Source organism: Brachyistius frenatus, unplaced genomic scaffold (assembly GCF_029030835.1).
Source record: "Brachyistius frenatus isolate BFR_SWC_R1_liver_20210118 unplaced genomic scaffold, ASM2903083v1 Contig_594, whole genome shotgun sequence".
Lineage (NCBI taxonomy): Eukaryota > Metazoa > Chordata > Actinopteri > Embiotocidae > Brachyistius > Brachyistius frenatus.
Genome location: NW_027211193.1, coordinates 1 through 18801, shown reverse-complemented (window position 1 = coordinate 18801; position 18801 = coordinate 1). Strand labels below are relative to the sequence as shown.

The 18801-nt window shown below is 41.5% G+C and overlaps 1 protein-coding gene across 3 annotated transcripts in view; it reads right to left on the bottom strand.

Annotated features, from left to right (window-relative positions):
- Positions 1 to 17445, bottom strand: part of LOC138614855 (glutamate receptor-interacting protein 2-like) — a 44622-nt gene extending 27177 nt beyond the window's left edge. Inside the window, exons 1-10 of one of the 3 annotated variants that reach the window (XM_069688449.1) lie at positions 16853 to 17445; positions 16602 to 16747; positions 15306 to 15392; positions 14519 to 14594; positions 9582 to 9727; positions 9028 to 9175; positions 7935 to 8104; positions 2119 to 2274; positions 1462 to 1614; positions 1170 to 1356 (exon numbers count right to left, since the gene is read on the bottom strand). In XM_069688449.1, coding sequence (XP_069544550.1) covers positions 1170 to 1356; positions 1462 to 1614; positions 2119 to 2274; positions 7935 to 8104; positions 9028 to 9175; positions 9582 to 9727; positions 14519 to 14594; positions 15306 to 15392; positions 16602 to 16747; positions 16853 to 16968 — 1385 coding nt within the window. In that variant the 5' untranslated portion in view covers positions 16969 to 17445. The remainder of the gene's footprint in view (positions 1 to 1169; positions 1357 to 1461; positions 1615 to 2118; positions 2275 to 7934; positions 8105 to 9027; positions 9176 to 9581; positions 9728 to 14518; positions 14595 to 15305; positions 15393 to 16601; positions 16748 to 16852) is intronic. The other 2 variants (XM_069688448.1, XM_069688447.1) reach the window with 2 other exon arrangements.
- Between the last annotated feature and the right edge of the window lie 1356 nt (positions 17446 to 18801).

The following is an 18801-nucleotide window of genomic DNA, read 5'->3' as shown; positions in this document are numbered from 1 at the left end:
GGGCACTAATGGAGAAGGGGAGTGTGGCCTCCGGGTGCAGAAAACACACCCAGCACTTAGAGAAGCTGTTAATATGACGGAAACATCAATCAGACGCACACAGACGCACACAGGATGCAGACAGAATTTGGAGACTTAAATGAAGTCGTAAGTACGTGCGCAAATTACAGAGGACGTGCAGGGTGAGGGGAGGACTGCGAACACACACACACACACACACACACACACACACACACACACACACACACACACACACACACACACACACACACACACACACACACACACACACACACACACACACACACGAGTTCGGATTTAGTGCCGGCGCCATCTTTGGTAGTTCGGAGATGGTTTTGGGACCGGTGGTGATTAGACGTCGCGTCCACCGATAGCCGTAACCTGACTGCACCACAGGCCTGTCAATCAAACAGACACGCTCCCAAAAACACATCTTTTTGAAGCTTATTTTCTAATTCTTTCTAAACCGCCAGAAAACTAATAAGAAGGAGCAACTTCAGCCAACAACATCGAGATAACTTCACCTCAAATTTGATAAGAGACGTTGAATGGGAGTCTATGGAGCCGGAGGCTTTCTGTCTTTCGCACTGACTTCACTTTTCATGTCAACTTTTATATACAGTCTATGGTTATAACCCTTGAAACGACACACCAATATGTTATTATACAGTACTTGTGATACAGTATTTTTTTTTTTTTACTTTTCAGAATACATCAACATGCACAATACAAAATAGCCTAAAAATATATAATGATTACTTCAAAATTAATTAAAATAATTAAAAACAACTTCATTAGTACGAATTCTCAGCGATGAAAATCAATTTAAAATTAATTTGAAGGCGCTTTCAATATACTTCACTATATTATGGCCCAGTAATTCTTATTTTACAAGTTTATTTGAACTTATTTGGATGAGTAAAGTTCTTACAAACCACTGCAACATTTGCATTTGCAAGGTAAGTCCTGAAATGATGCTGTTTGAGGAAATAAAAGACTTTTGGGCATTGTAGTACCAAAATAAAAGTGTCAGTCTAAATTATAACACATTAACATTCGATATTGTGGTGTGAACGTGGATTTTAACTCATGTTGCCAGTGTGCAAATCCGACTAAAAAAAAACAAAAAAACACAAGTGTGAGCTCACCTCTCTGCGGAGCTGTCGGGCTCTATGAATCGGATGAGCGGCGGTGCGGAGAGCGTTTCGGTGGCGAATATTCCTCCCTGCAGCTGCACGCCGAAGCCGTTGAGCGGGTCGCCCGTTAAGACGACCTCGCTGGTCTCCACGTGAACCACCTGACCGCCGGGACCCACCGAACTGGACGCCAGGGACACTACAAAAAAAAACCAAAAAACAACACAAACAGCTTCAAATCGACGTTCAACCCGTTCCGATGAATTCGATTATCACACAGACGCGCGGCCGGACGGAAACCGACAGGAGCTCTTGTGCTCTTTCTTCCTCTGCCGTCGTTTGAGCAGCGAGTTGCGAGGACTCATGGGAACCGTAGGCCTGGGCAGAGTGCTGGAGCTCTGGCTGCTGGGGCCCGACGTGGTCGTGGAGCCCGGAGAGAAGCTGGCCGACACCAGAGCTGAGAAAAGAGAAATCAAAGATTGAGGTTCGTCGTTCCAAAACAGCAAAAAAAAAAAAAAATTAAGAAAATTGAGACGTAATAACAGACGAGCACCTTCGGGGGAAAAAAAAGAGAAAAACATCCACCTTTTAGCGTATTATTTCAATAGCGTAAAATTCAATGAACACAGTTTTTGTTCCGCAGCTTTTACTCTCTTAGATGACTCTTAGACTCTCTTAGATGGCCATGTTCATGTAAACGTCATTGACTTGCTTCTCATCCAGAGGAAGCCGTTTCGCCACAGGTCCCCTCGTCGCTCACCGAGCGGCATTAAAATGGAATAAAGTCTTCCGTGTCACAGAACTCGCCAGAAAGTTTTTGAGCCAAGTCCGTCTGCATTATTATACTTTCAATCATTCCGCTGCGAGACCGACAGGAAGTTAAATCGAATTAATGAAACGAAATCGATGATTCAATGACTGAAGGAAAAGCGACAGTGTCAGCGGCGTTTTGCGTTCTCACACTTGCAGTAGTCCAGGCTGTTGACCGTGTTGTTGTTGGAGGCGGTCCACGACTTGTTGAGCGTGGAGCTTGCGTTTAGGAGCGTGGAGTTCGGAGGGTGACAGTAGTTCACGCAGGGGTCCCAGGAGTGGGGATGGTCCGACTTCTGAACCTTCACTGGAACACACAAAACATATGGGGTTTTTCTTTACTTGCGAGGACAATCGGACCGACTCATTTCACCAAACGCTTACCCTGAAAACAACCACTTAAAATGTCTGAACCTTTCGCTAATGCTTTCATAATTCAAACCCTGTCACACAAAGCAAGACGGCAGCGCCTATTTCCGCAGTATTTCGGCTTCACTTTTGCACACCGTGATAAAATTGGTGACGCGTCACCCATCATTATCGGCAGTCCGTGATATTTTAGTTTCACTTTGATAAATATTCATCAGTACGAAAAAGGCGGAGATCACTTGGGAAATCATTCCAGCAGTTTATTGTAAACTAAGTCGAATTAATTCTGATGGGTGTGAAGTGTTACTTCTCGAATATAACGTCCCCCTGTTTTATCCATTTGCTGCACCTCGCGATTATAAAAGAGTTCTTTGAAGGACTTTCTTTATAGACTGAGATATGCATTTGTTCAACATTATTATACGTATAAGTATTCTGGCAAATATGCACAAGCAAAAGAAGAAGCTGCATTCAAATTGCTATGACTTTAAGCTTTTTTTTGTGTGTCTAAGTCATGGTTAGATCCGTTTCACCACAGTGTTAACTGTCATATTGTATACGATGTGGTGTAGTGTTGGTATGATTTTTTTTGTTTGTTTGGTTTTGTTTCTTGCTTATAAATGTATTTTTTGTATTAAGTTTTACTTTGTCTTTTTCTGGTCAATTGTTTTTGTATTTAGTATGTTTGTGTGTTAATGTGTTTCTAAATTCTCATTGAGTTTTATCCAACTGTATTTATTGTCTCTGCAGTTTACATGGCTAACTCATTCATACGTTGTTTTTCATTTTGCTCCATGTTGGATGTTTGTTCTTATTGTTATCATTTTCAAAAAAACGAAAGCATGACTGAATTGTTCTGTTATACAACTATAACACAACTGCCAGCCAATCAGATGCAAGTATTTGCCAAGAGCACCAACTCTATGTGAGAGTCAATTGACTGGCTTCTCATATGGCGTTCCAACGAGACTCCCATTTTCACTCCGTTAGATCTACAACAAAGCGACTACAAAAACACGAGCCTGATTAAATAAAACACAGAATTTCTGGTGGGCGTCTGTGGCCATCTGTTTCCAAAAAAAAGAAAAAGAAAAAGTCATTTCCTGAGATGTCAGGGAGAACCTCCCTCTGGGGGGGAAACTCCCACCGAGAGAGCGGCGGCGTACAATCGAAAGGCTGAAGTCTGACAACCTCCACGGCTTCGTGTGTAATTCCTCACTGCACACACACACTCGCGTAAAAACTCCTGAAATTGATCCTAAACTGCCGCGTGTCGCCTCATTCATCCGGCGGGGCTTTTTTTGTTGTTTCCTCGACACCTGAGCCGTCCCTCCCTTTCTAAAAAAAAACTAAAAACGGCTCTGATGGCGGGAAGTCTGAGGAGCAGAAGTTGTCGGAGGCGACCTCGGGGGTGAGATCTGAGAAATGTGCACTTGTTTTTTTCGCCCACCTCCCCCCCACGCCGAATCCACCCGGAGTGGAAAACAAAGTCCTTCTGTCTGGTGAAACACGAGCGGGAAAGACACTGTAGATAACAAAGTCAGGTTTGCGTACACACTTCTGCTCACATGCATGAAAAAAAGACACGTAAATGCCGAAAAACGAAGAGAATATTGTGTGTACGCACACTTGTAATAACCCTAATCCATGCTGCGGTGACACACACTGAAATTAAAGTCACACACACACACACACACACACACACACACACACACACACACACACACACACACACACACACACACACACACACACACACACACACACACACAAGCTGCAAAACCTTTAATCAGAGTGCCTATTAATAAAGCAGCGGCAAGCTGGCTGCAAGGTCTGCTGCAAGGCCATCAGTATCCTAATGAGCTGTGTTCATTTCACACACACACACACACACACACACACACACACACACACACACACACACACACACACACACACACACACACACACACACACACACACACACACACACACACACACACACACACACACACACACAGGCAGTCACACATCTGCGATTAGACAAAGGAAAGAATACATTTTTGCTTCCTCGAGACAAATGAAGGCGATGCGAGATGAGATGGTGACCTTTGGTACGTGTGAGTGTTGTTCACACACGCATAGCTTAACATTTTGGGGGTTTTTACCACTTTGAAATAATAATAGAATACAATTAAAGGATAAAAGTGAAAGAAGAGATAAAAAAAAAAAAAAAAAACCGAAAGTAAATTAATTGAGACAAGATGAAAAAGAAAAAGGGAAGAAGGAGATGGGTGTGCGTGAGTCGTATAGGAGGAAGGAGGAGGGAGGAGATTAGATGAGGAGCAGGACAGGAAATAGAGGAGGCGGCAGGCGGTAAGCAGTGTGTGACAGCTCGAGGAGAGGGGTAATGACCTTAATTAAATACCATCATGCCTTTACAGTCCCTGCCACTATTTCTCATTCATCCATCACTTCTCTTGTTTCGACGGCGCCCTCTTCCCCGGTCCTTTCATGCCGCGAATGGCCCTCCCACCTCGCGCATATTCGACAAAAAGTAGACTAAAGTAGAAGTTTTGGTCGAGTTTAAGTGTCGAATTTTTTCTTCTCACTCTTTCAGCCCTTTACTTTAAATCCATCCTCTCTCGCGAGTCTCTTAATCAGATCAACAACAAAAAAACAAAAAAAATTGCAGATTTTTCACCCCAAATAGGAAGAAAAGGGTAAAAGATGTGTGTGATTAAGAGAAAAACAAAGAAATAACTACAGAACTGGCTTTTTTACGTACTGCCATGTGTTTTCTATTTGTGTACGTCCTCTCATTGTATGAGCGCGATGGCGTGTACATACACTTGTCACACTTAAAGCGCCTCGGCTGCGAGCAATAATAAAGCTGCGAATCAGCGTTTCCGTGTGTAAATCCACTGGCACTAATTCTGTCAAAGATGAAAAGCCGTCGCTTGGCTGTGGGTGAAGAAAACACTCCTTCAGCTAATTAGGCGAAGAAGTTGCCGTCACAACCGAAATATTCCTCAATCCGCGTTGTGCGAAAAGACATCGGGGTTAAAAAGACGACAGGATGAATGGGATTTTTTTTTTTTTAACAACCCCGTTTCTAAAAAGCTGGGAGGCTGTGCAAAATGCAAATAAAAACTGAATGCGATGATTTGCAAATCATTTGAACCCATATTTAATTAGAAATAGACCAAAGACAACATATCGAACGCTGAAAAAAAGATATGCATGCTCATTTTGAATTTGATGGCAGCTACAAGTTTCAAAAAAGTTGGGACACCTCTTGTTTTCACAACACTCTGTAAGCATTTGAAAACTGGGGTGACCAGTTGGAGGAGTTTTGACAGGGAAATGGTATCCCATTCTTGCCTGATATAGGATTTCAGCTGTTTAACAGTTCAGGGTCCCCTCTGTCGTATTTTTCCTTTCATGAGTTACCAAATGTTTACCAACACTGTAAATGTTTGGGAACTGAGGAGACCAGTTGCTGGAGTTTTGAAAGTGAAACGTGGTCCCATTCTTGCCTGACGTAGGATTTCAGCTGTTCAACAGTTCTGGTTCTCCTTTGTTGTATTTTTCATTTCATGATGTGCCAAATGTTTAAATGGGGCTAAATCCAGAGAAAATCTTGGTTGTGGCTTTTACTCTAATTCCTTGTTTATCCAAAATGCCTGCCAAAGATGGGAGTGTTCAGGAATTAAATGCACAATTGTAGCTATCTTGTGAAGCTGAGGACTGCAAGCATTACCATCTAAAGAAGATTCACTCCTATATACTTCAGTAGAACAAGCTTTGGTAAGCGAAACAACAGTAAGACTTCAACTTTGTTCAACTTGTTCGGTAGACGGGAGGAAGCAACAGCATGTTCCCAGTTTTTTTTGGTGAAACAGACGATATTCTCCTCTAAGTATGACCTCGTACGTCAATAGCTTACACAACATCCACGCTGAACTCCCTACATTTGACAAAAAACAAACAACAGGTGGCTACTTCTAAGATCATATCAAAAAGCAGAAGTATAAAACCACATTCACCAAAGATTTATCTCTGACACGACATGATCAAACGGTGTTAGCAGCTGTTGTCGCGCGCAGCATGAGGTGTGAAAGAAGAAGAAAAAAAAAAAGCACAAATTTTAATTTGGACACCATATAACTTCACACGCGCCATCTGGTCAACGGCCGCGCTGACGTTAGAAGATAGCGGGGTGAAATCACGCGTCGTCTAAATGATCATTACTGTTCCTATTACTTTTCTTATTTGTGCCATAATGAAACACATGGTGAGGTAATCAAGTTTTTTTGTTTTGTTTACTGCAGTAAACAAGCTCCTATGTTGTTGTTTAAGACAGTCAAGTGAACGTTAAAAAAGTAATTTCAAGACAAATTTCTTTGCAAGCAGAGAAATCAATTGGTTTTTTAACTCCAAATGAGTTTTCTTTGCTGTCATAATGAACGGTGTAAATTCACAGCGGGTTTGACCAGTCATGCGGCAATATAGCATAAGAGAGTTCATAATAAAGGTCCAAATTACCAGAAGCTAGCAGACTAATAATCAGTTATGTGTCAGGTCAATTGTAGATTAATTTGAACAGAAGAGTGGGAGTTATGACTCGAGTCAAAAGTTGGATCCATCAAGTTAATTACAACTCAGACTGAGATCAAACTTGACGGTTATACCTTCAGGCGTGTTGACTTTGGTAGAATTAATAATTAAAGTTTGACATTTTTGTTTCTGCCTTTATATACACTGTATTTATTTCATAATTTATGATACGTGTGTGTGATACTGAATTGTACATCTCCAGAATAATAAAAAAACAAATGATTGCTTGCGGTGATAATGCAAGATAACGATACGTGGAGCAGAAGGACCTGTTTTTTTGGAACCACTTTTTTTTATTTTTTTTATTTCACCATGGATCTGAACATTTCATATCAAACTGTTTTGAGTGGCATTCAAGAGCAGCAGGAAGGTTAAGACATCCCTTTGAGGGAAAACATTTGGTAAAAAAAAAAAAAAAAAAACGCCTGAACTGACGGCGGCTGGGCGACAATCCCATCAACTCCCCTCCTCCCTGGATTTTGGTTCCCAGGGAATTCTTTCTGTCTTTCAAAAATTTAACACAAAAAATTCAATGGATGCTCCAGTGGTCACGAAAAGTCATCTAACTCGTAAGTTGGACTACTTCTTGTTTAAAGTTATTGCTTCATCCTGCTCAATGCGCATTACTGCGCCGAGCTCCGTTCGTGCGCAAGGTGGGAGGATGGGGGGGCACCAATGTCCAAACTTTTTGATCCCACCTCGTGCATACTGCTGCACATACTTCCCGCCAATTATTAGCCGTGACATTTTTTTTACTCATTATGCCCCAAAAAACTGCGGTAGTAGACAAAACTACTACGGGGAAGTTTGTAAGATGGCGTAACTGGACGCAGTTTGGTGGGAAAACAGGCGGTTAAAGTTGACCAAAAAAAAAAGCACATGACAGAAAAAAAAAAAGATGGTGTACAAAGACTTCAAGGAAAATACGTGTTTTCCCCAAATGTAAAGGGCAGTTAACGCTGAAAAAAGTTACACAAATGCCTCGTCGACGGCACCCACCTGCGTCGTGCTGTTTCCCGGCTAGCCTCGTCTGGTGCGACGGGAGGATTTCTAATTTGACCAGCTCCGTCGTGCTCGCCAGTAGCTGCGTCGCCTCCAGGACCGTGCAGTGCTCCGTGGACGTCCCGTCGATGGAGAGCAGGTGATCCCCGCCGTGCAGCGCTCCGCATCTGGTGCAATCGGGAGTGGGGGAAAAAAAAAAAAAAAAAATTAAAAAAAAATCAAGAATCAGCTGTGGAAACGTAACACAAACAACACAAGTACAGATTGTTTTCCGTTGCCGTTTCAGTTATATTTTGGAAACGTAGCCCGCTGAGGTTGCGTGATGCGGCGCTGGCAACTTCGCACGGATGGGGGGCTTTTTAAAAAGTGAATTTTGCAGCCGTGTGGGAATGAATAGCGGCAGAACAGAGAGACCTCCACGGGCGAGCTGTTCGGTTCGGCCGAGGTTATTTTAGTGCTCGTTTCAGAGCTGACACCGAGTTCAAGTGCTTCATGTATATTTTAGAGGCATACGGAGGCCTCGGAGCGATATCCTGTCTGCTTCTGTCTGTCTGAGTTATCGGGCCAGAGACACAGCCCCTCTGTGTGTGTGTGTGTGTGTGTGTGTGTGTGTGTGTGTGTGTGTGTGTGTGTGTGTGTGTGTGTGTGTGTGTGTGTGTGTGTGCGCATATGCTTTGCTTAAATGGACAGGATATACTCCACATAAATGCAACCGCTGCATACCCTACAGCGCAGGATCGGCTTCAGGAAGGATGGCGAACGATGACATCAGGGATTATTAAATCCAAAAAGTGAATTAAGTCTTCCGTTAATTAAAAAGCACGCTGCTTTGGCTCTGAGTGGCAGTCAGCACTCTTTTGGTATTGAGCGTAGTCTTGCCCGCAGCTTTTTTTCCGATCAGTTGGCACATGCCGGAGAGGGGTGGGGGTGGGGGTGGGGGCGGTGGGGTTATTTCCTCCCACTTTCAGCGACTGTGTTCACAGGTTTGAATCTATCAGATCAACTTTCCGCAAACAACGCAATATCATACAGTTACTGTGATTGGTAATGCAAACATATGCTGCGTGTGCGAGAGCGCGGACGACCCTACCTGTCCACCACGCTGCCAGGTTTGACCCGGTCGATGACGATGACCTGCTTGTTCCGATGGTTGGCCGAAGTCAGATTGATACCTAGCGTCGCTCCCGGCGATTTGGCGATTTCCACTAATAGCGGACCGGAAGCGTTCGTCACCGTGTCTACATGGAGGGGAAAAAAAGCGTTTTGAATTTTGAATATTTTATTCTCTTTACTGTTCGCTGATGCTCAGAGCCTGCATCTGGATTCACAATAATAAAGCTGAGTACCTTTTAATATCTCTTTTTTTTTTTTTTTCCTAATATCAGCAGCCTGGCAGATAACTTTCAGACATAAATGTCCTTGAAAGTTTGAACCGCCGCGTGTGATACTCAGAGGAGTTAAATCGAGCAGTTTTACCCATCTTAGCCTGAAGTGTCAGAAAAATATCAAAACATCAAGAAAACTCCAACAAATAGACCGCTGAGTCTAGAAAGTCTTGCCGCCGGCTTTGATTCATGACAGCTCAAGTGTGTGTGTGTGTGTGTGTGTGTGTGTGTGTGTGTGTGTGTGTGTGGGGTCACTCACCCATGATGGTGACGTCGTACTCGATCTGGAACAGGGCTTCCTGCCCACACTGAGCCAACACACTGAGGGCGTCGCTGTGGTTGGCGTTGTGCAGCGGCACGCCGTCCACGCTGAGGAGACGATCGCCGGGACGCAGGGTGCCCTCTCTGAACACACACACACACACACACACACACACACACACACACACACACACACACACACACACACACACACACACACACACACACACACGCATTTTATTTTTTTGATATTTTGATTTTTATTTGTAATCCTTTTCTAAATTGTATCTTTGTTCTATTCCAAGTACCAATATTTAAGCTAAGTTCTTAAAAAAAAAATCAGAAAGAAGAGAGGAAATACATTATTTTTTAAATTGGGTGAACCGACGCTTTAATTGCTGTTGGTTTGAACATTGATGTCACTATTTGCTGTATTTAGTTTGAAATGTACATCTGCAAAATGTATATTCTTATAAATGTATTCATATGCATTCAATTATATTGTCCTGAACGAACAATATCCACAGTTTATTTATAATCTTTTTTTTTTTTTTTACATTTGTATGTATATTTGTAATCCTTTTCTAAATTATATCTTTGTTCTATTCCAAGTACCAATATTTAAGCTTGGGAGAAGTTTTGTTTTCTGTTTCGTTTCATTTCATTTTGTTGCATTGTCTATAAAACAAACACATACAGCTTGTAAAAATAGAAAAAAAAAAAAGGAAAACCTTTATTTTTTTGTTTTGTTGCAAAAGCAGTAATATATAACAATATATGGCGTATTAAAAATGGTGGAAAATCACAATAAACGACAAAGCTCCTCTTTTCTCTCCTGACTTACTCTACTTTCTTCAATCTTTACGCTCAGCCATCTTTATTTTTTTCCCCTTTTCCTTTCAACATCGTATTTCTTCATCTTCTTCATTTCCTCTTCTGCCCTACTTGATCCGAGCCTCTTTCTTCTCCACGCTCTTACCTCCTCCACGCTGCCTTGTGATCTCATCCTCCTCTTTTCTCTCCTCTCATCTTTCGCACACTCACAGTTATCATTTTCAAAATTGAGGACAAGGCAGCAAGATGTCAGATTATACTTCTGTGCTTCTCAATATTCAAAAAGGTCGATCTGGTTTAAAAACCAAAACAAACACTTTTACAGACAGGACCGCTACATTTTCTTTTTGTTTTGTTTGAGTCTCTCAGCCATTTATTTCCATAAAAACAGATATGTCGTATTTTGAATTTGGAAGGCAGAGGGTGGCATTAAAGAGCCGATATCTGCTCCACATTTGGTGCCAGAGTGAGCAACACAGAGCTGTCATCGTAGCAGCCAGAAGTTGGAGAATGTGACGCTGATAGCCCCGAAGCTCTTTAGCAACATGATGCAAGCTAAGCTGAGACCAAAAGGCTTTATTACAGCAGGAATTAGGTTACAGCGTATGAAAGGAGAGTCTGAGGGAAGCTTCGCAATTTGTGGTCACTTTTTAAAAATCCTGATGGCTTCTCTACATCGAAGCTGTTGAGCACCAAAATCTGACATCTGGCCTGTTTTTACACAGAAAGAGGAAAGAAGCAAATTAAAAATTTCACTACCTTCACTGTTAAACTCATATCTTGGTCTTTTTATATGCTAATCATTCATGCTATATCTTGTTTTTTTCAGGACCGTCTTAACTATCCAAATCTTCCACCATTTAATTTGATAATACCGAGACCTTTTGTATATTAGCCTTTATATCAAGGAAAAAAAAAAAAATCTGTTTAATGAAATTGTGGTTTTTACATGTATCTCACCAGAAAATATTGTCGGTAGAGACATTTTTTATATAATTGTGGAGAGGAGATTGTTTAGGATCTGGCAAAATCTGAATCATGTTTGTGGGGCACTGCATGACTCAACAATTACAAAAAAAAAAATTAGCTTAGTGCATGACGGAAAATAAAAGTCATGAATTTTTCATAGAAAGTGGGATTTTCACAGCGGCCTCTTTGTCGGAGACGATGCAGACGTCAGCTGTGATTTCAAAACCGAATTATCTGAAAACTCTTCGTCGTATAGAGAAACGACAGGTTATCGTCAGAAAGGGTAAATTCTGCTGTTTATTTTGAGACGCGGTGCGTTGTGAAGCGATCGGGACTTCTGGGATTATTCAATAAACGGTAGCGGGTGTGGAGGTGGACCCGCGCGGGCGCTACGGGCAGCGCAAACTTCAACTCCCGAAAGCTCGAGCGTTGCGGTTTCACATGATCTGTGTTAACGGCTCTCTGAGGCGAACACTCGCTGTGCAACGCGACCGAGAAGGACGGGTAGGACATTTGGACACGATTTAGAGGGTGTAAGGTAAACCACCCACAGCTGTCGTTTTAGGAGTTTGGGTGGATTTCTATCTTTCCCTTTAAAAGAGCTCCGACACAACAAACAGTCTTCGCTGACATTTATTCTGCTTTTCTTTTTCTTTTTTTTTACACCTGCAGGCTTCTCTCTCCCTTCTCTTTCTGATAATGCAGTAAAAGCAGTTTCTTTGTGGGCGCTGCACGAAAACACGCCGCGGATCTCCAACACTTTCAGAGTTGGCACTTTAATTCCCCACTGGGTAACGCTAAAAACGAAGGCACTCCTGGGACTGTGGGCTGCTGTGGATTACGTTTTTTTCTGCAATTGGCATATAAATGAGATATAAAGCAGCATGAATATCTCATTGGTTTTTATTTCCCTCGGATTGACCCACATTTTTAAGGATGATTTTGGTTTAGCGTGGTGTTAGATGAGCTTCGGGGGGGAAATAACTCAATAGGAAGAATTTTTTTGATCTTAAATTTCTGTCGATTCTGCCTGTGAACTTGTTGAGGTTGATTCAATCTGCGCGTGGATTTATTTTAAATAGTAAAAACAAAACAAAAATCTCGTGTGTCACGTGTGCTCATTTAATACAAGTTAAGACATGTAGAGTAACTATGAACGAATAGTTTTGGTAGATCTTCAGTCAGTTTCCTCAAACTGAATTATATTAAAATGACACCGTAACTCATCTCATGCCTTTTTTGTTTTTTTTCCCCTGCATCTGCCCTAAATATTTCTGCATGCGATTCTCACACAGACAGGTGCAGGCAGAATAAAAATAGCATCTAAAGTCTCGCGTCTAATGATTGAAGCTGCTCCGTGATCACAGAAGAAAGTTAAGACTTCAATTCTCCAATCTCCTCCTGCGCCGAGTCAAACATGCTCTCCAAAATGGGACTTTTAAGTCAGTGAGATTTGTGTAATTCGAAAACCTATTTGTGACAAATAAAAAAAAACTAAAAAAATACTAATATAAAAATGCCCCAGTGAGGCGCTTCTTATCTTAGACTCTTCTGGATTGCAGAATCGGCCGTTCTTATTTGGTGATTTAATGATGATGCGGCGCATCACATCGCTCGAAAATCTCACATGAACTCAGGTTGATATGTGACTGAGGACCATGTAATATATGATTCACGCAGCTCATTCACTCAGAGTATTATCTGAGTGGGAACATCTGTTTTTGTTATTTGTTTTGTTACCACCCATCTATTGAGATTTTTTTTTCTCAGATTATTTTTTTTGTTTTTAATAATGTGGGACTTCACTGGAGAAGCTTTGCACGACTCAAATATTGATTTCATACTGGCCCCTTTGTACTTTTCAGTCCATCCTTTGGGTGAAAGATGCCGACTAAAAAGTGTGCAAAGAAGTTAAGATGGCCTCTTTTACTCCAACCGTTCAACAACGGTCTGTTTGTTTGTTTGTTTGTTTGTTTGTGTTTGTTTAGATCCCCGGTAACTTTTGCGTAGCAGCAGCTACTCTTCCTGCGATCTATAAGTGACAATACAACACATAAACACAACACATTGTTTTACAAACCCCCAAAAAACAGTAAACAATTGATGCAATTTTAAATAAAAACAAAAACACAAGAAAATAAAACATAATATTCATATCCCACCGGTAGCGTTGTTTTGTCTGCCTGTTTCCTGATTTAGTCGTGTTTCTTTGATTTCTGTGCTTCTATCATTGGTAAACTGCTTCTTTTAAAAAAAAAAAAAAAACTGTTTTATTTTGAAAACTTTGTAGATTCTCTCTCCGACTGACTTCCTGTCCAGGTCGATCTGCTCCGTTCAGCTTGTCGCAGGTCTCCCGAGCTGCTTCCGACACGGACGGCGACGCAACAGGCGGGATACGAAACCTCGACTTTAATGACGGCGATTCGCTCCGCTGGAAAACAGCCTTTTGACCTAATTCTGTCATTTTTCTTGAGAATATGAGGCCTCACTTTCGGTGAGTGTTGCAGTATGTACTACTACCCCCCCTCCCCCCGCCCCACCCCTCTCCGTCCTGGATGTACAGGAGGTTGAATCATCGCTGCGTTACATCAAGTTTAAACAGTCACAAAGCTTGACATTTATAGGAAAATGTCACGGATTATTACTGGAACATGAAGGCTGCCACAGACACGCGATGACGGCATTAAAGGGATACGAGGTGATTCATGCCGCTTCGGCTGTGAGTAACACGTAACTGTCAACACACCAGTGAAGGTCACGGGAAGAGGCACCGTTATCCTCGGGCAGTTTTATTCACATGAAGGCGGATCTCCCGAACTACTGGTGTTTTTTTTTTAATTTTTTTTTATACCTGATGGAGGCCGGCGCTTGGGGAGGCATGTATTTTCTTTGTTAACATCACTTTTATTTTGAAAAACTTTGCCCTTTTCACCCTCGATAAAGACATAAACGATCTCCAGCTCTGACTGCGTGTTTATTCCTCTGATGTCGAAGTGTCTCTGTGTGTGCATAAATATTGCTGGGACTTGAATATGCATGTGACTTCATGCATATGTCTGGCGTGTATACGTGGCCGTGCAGTTTGCGATATATGGATTTCTGTTTGCCCGAGCGTGCATTCGTGGCCCCTACCTGTCTGCAGGACCGCCCGGCCTCACGTAGGTGACCACCAAGGGGCGGGACTTGTGCCAGTCTTCATGGATACCACCTGGAGGGAGGAGCAGAGCAAAGCTGTTTGGCACTAAATCCTAAACTCAGGTGACTCAAACTTTGAGCCTCGCGTTTGATTGGTTCCTCTGGTTTTGAATTGGCACCGCCTCTCGTCGGCCAATCAAATCGCCGTGCGTTGCTTTCGGACTTGTTTGGGTTACTGTGCTTTAAAATCAAAATGTTTCAGTCTCAATTCAAGTTATATTGAACAACCTTTCATAAAAGATTGAAAGTAATCAGTGTTGACTACAGTTGTGAGGTGTACACTGCCTGGTTTAGATGCATTTCTTTTAAGGACTTTTCAGCTTAATTGCGGAGTTTGAAATGTTAAAAAAGTAATCAAATGTCATATATATATATTACTCTGATGACTTCAGAAAAATGTACATTACATATCATATTTCTAGCAGGGTAACTAGTAACCTTTGACCCGTTACATTTGAAAATAACTGACCAAGGATTCTCTTAAACACCCATTTATTGCAGGATTTGTGCTCCTCTATAGTACTGTATATCTCACAGTAATCTCAGAGTGCTTTTTGTCGAGTTGAAGCGAGAAAACGGTTCATACATTTTGAAAGCTCTGGTCACTGAATGACATTTTTAACCATATTAAACGTTAACATGAAAGATTTATCCGTTTCTTACACAACAGAATGTGTTTTTGTTTTCTACAGGGTGATACAGCGACAGTTTTAGCGACGGTTACCTCTCATGACGAAGCCGAAGCTGCTCCCCTCTTTGTGCAAACAGATGTCGATTGTCTTTGAAATAACCCCTGAGGTGCTGTCTGGTGCTTTGAGAAGGGGGAGAGGGGGGGACACAGAGGGTGAGAGAGACAGAGAGAGAAACAAGTAATTTATAATGTAGATGTTTTTAGAGTATTTACTGCTTTTCATTTGCTTCTGCTGCAGCAATAAATGAACAATTAGAATTGAATCACATAACATGAATTTCACATGATGTCATTGGAGCATAACAATTTAATGCAGAACAATAAAAGGCATCAAGCATCAATGAATTATGTAATGGTATTCAATATACATGCACCTGGACAGTCATTATACAGTGTGGTTTTATTGTATCATCTTATAGTGAAGTATAAGAAAAATGAATGCATTTCTTTTTGCAAGGGAGTTTTTAGATAGTATTATAATGACATCATCTTTTTCTAACTGCAGTTGTACTCTTTGTGTTGTCAAAATGTTTCAGACTAAAAATAGAAATGTGGAAAAAAAAAAAAAAAGACGAGGTGGCTGCGATGGCTCGTTTATTGTGAGGATACGATATGAGAGTACAGTTTGAGTGGTGGTTGGGTCCAGTAAGTTTAAAGACTGTTGAGATGATTCGACACTTGACAGTTTTTTATGATACTACAACAGAGTTTTCGGAGAGTCATCACGGCGACAATCGTTTAACGACGCAAACAGAATCGCTGAGAATTTTTTTTTTTTTTTTTTTTTTGCAGGAGCAACAGTTGTATTATGCAAATGACTTAGAGGGCAGCAGAAATACACCATCCTGTAGCCATGCAATGCACAGGTACTGAATTGATTTGACATTAGATGTAAAAAAAAATTCCAGCATTTGGCAAAATTGTCCGGGGTCCAGATTGGTCGTTTTGAAACCTCGCGTCAGCCATGTTGTTTTTGTTTTTTTTAGCCAGAAGTGACCATATTTGGATGAGCTGAGTGGATCTGAATGAGAATCAAAGGATGCTACGCCCCGCCCACCTATACTGGAAACCTGACTGCACCACAGGCCTGTCAATCAAATTAGAAACGCCCCTTAAATTCAGAAAAAGCAAACAATGACATATTTATTCACTTTCTATCTCATGAGAGACGTTGAAGCATTTTTATTTGGACTCTATTGGAGCCAGCCCTTAGTGGCCCTCAGTGGCACTTGTACATCGGTTAACTTTTCGCACCCGGACACTGCGTCCATTTTTACACACAGTCTGTGTTTATTACTCTAAAACCCGCTGAGTTGAACCGGTACGTACCTGTAGGAGGCAGCTCATACTCCACCTCCAGCAGAACTCTCTCTCCTACATTCTTTAATAAGCTGATGATCTCCTCGTGCCGCAGTTTGGTCAGATTGATGCCGTTCACCGACTTGATGTAGTCCCCGACATTTAGCTGGTCGCTCCTGGCACAGGAAAGGGGAACGTTATCGTAGGTGATGTTGCAGATTTGAAAAATCAGGTACGTTATTGTATTATTCTTCTTTGGCGGCGCCCGTCGTTACGCCCACCTGGCCGCCAGTCCTCCGGGCCGCAGGTTCGATACCCGCGGTTTCCCGTCCTTGTCCGTTCCTCCCGAGATGGTGAGCCCGAGCGTGCTGCCTTCTTTCTTCACCAGCTCCACCATGGTCACCCCCCGCAGAGCTTCTAACCAAAAACACACACACACATAAAGACAACACACAAAAACGAACAGAGAGAAGAAAACGTACGCACACACACTCAAACATACAGAATACGGCAAAGAGAAAAAAAAGTGGTTAGTAGCCGCTCTGTGTATTCTGATTTACGGATTTAAAGTGAAGCTGTGAAAGATAAACACATTTTGTTGTGTGTCCTCGAGTCAGACACTGATCCCCCTGTCAGGGTACCTTAAGTGACGCAAATGTAAATATAAAATTCAGATAAGATTAGCCTCAACTAATGAGATATTAACAATGCCTCATTGTTTCTCGAAGTCATGTCACTTGAAGGAGTTTGTGGCAGGGATGAAAAGGTCTTCAAAGGTTACAGCACATCATCGTTTACAGGAAATGTGCACAGCAGCTACAGAACTTTTCTCAGTAAATTATGCAAATTAAAATGATTTCTCTGACAGATGTGGGACATTTTTTGTAAACAATATATACACAAATATTTAGACTGCATACTGCTGGCTACTTTTCAACTTTGCGGCATTGTACTTATCCCTTAAAAACATATGGACAATATTTCCAAAGCAGGTTTTTAAAGGTCCAATATTTGACACTTTTTTTTTTATTAACATTCAGGATAGTCACAGGGAGATATTTTTTGTAGTTTTAATTACCAAAAACCCTCTTGGTGTAGATATACACTTTTATCTACCAAGAACAGACTGCTTTGCGTCTATGTCTTTAAGGCGCATTAATATCAATAACCAATCAATGACCCTTTTTTCTAAGTGATGCAAGCTCAGGCCAATCACAGGTTTTCTTCAGTCTTCATGACTGAATGCCTGCTCGGTGTTTTCCTCCACATAAAAGGTTGGACAGCGGGCCGAGGGTAGCTATATGACATGAGGTTGAGTTTTGTGACATCAAAAACTCAATAAATAAATACAAATAAATACAGACTGCATGCATTTAGCTTTGGCCTTATTGTTTTTCAGTATTTATCTCGTACCTAAGAACTGCTTTTTGATCAAAAATAAATTGAAATTGGAAGGTATACAATTTGGGACCTTTAAATTGTGTAAGTCTTCCATTTTAAATGATTATTAGTGTAACATTTACATAATATAATTACTCAGGACACTTCCGAGACCACAATATACCACATTTTCTAACTGGAAGAAAACCCAACAACTATTGGCATACATACTTTGAAGCAGCCTTTAAGGTTGTTACAAACAATTAAAACCTTCCACTAAACCCACTGAGGGGGAATTATCCGCGGACTACGATAACAAGGAAGGAACAGTGGTCCACTCAACTATTTCAACAAAAGGACAAAAAAAAAAAAAAAACGATTGTACAATGGTTAAATTCCCTAAACACTTAATTAAACTATTGTACAAACAAAGGGATCCCAAAATTCAGAGGAATTACACAACCTCTTTTATAACAACTATGAACTGCAGCGGGCCAGCTATTCTTGGGCTCAGTCAAGGCTGGTTGAGGTAAACAACCTAATGGGTTGACTTGGAGAAAACACTAAAGCGTTGTAGAGTTCACTTCACCTTGTGCTTCTGCTGCTTTGAAGTTAGAGTTTGTGACAAAAATTCATGAAGACAAACTAGTTTCTCCATAACTGTGTGAGCATCTGACACTTCTGCAAAACATCATCAGCAAGCCTTTTAACAAGGCACCAAGTGGTAGCCAATTATGACGTCATCTGTTGGTTTTGGATCTGTTGTTTTTAGGCGTCAATTCTGGTCTTTTGTCTTGTAGTTATTCTTTGGGACCTAGAACTGACCATATTTGGATGAGCGTGGGGAGGG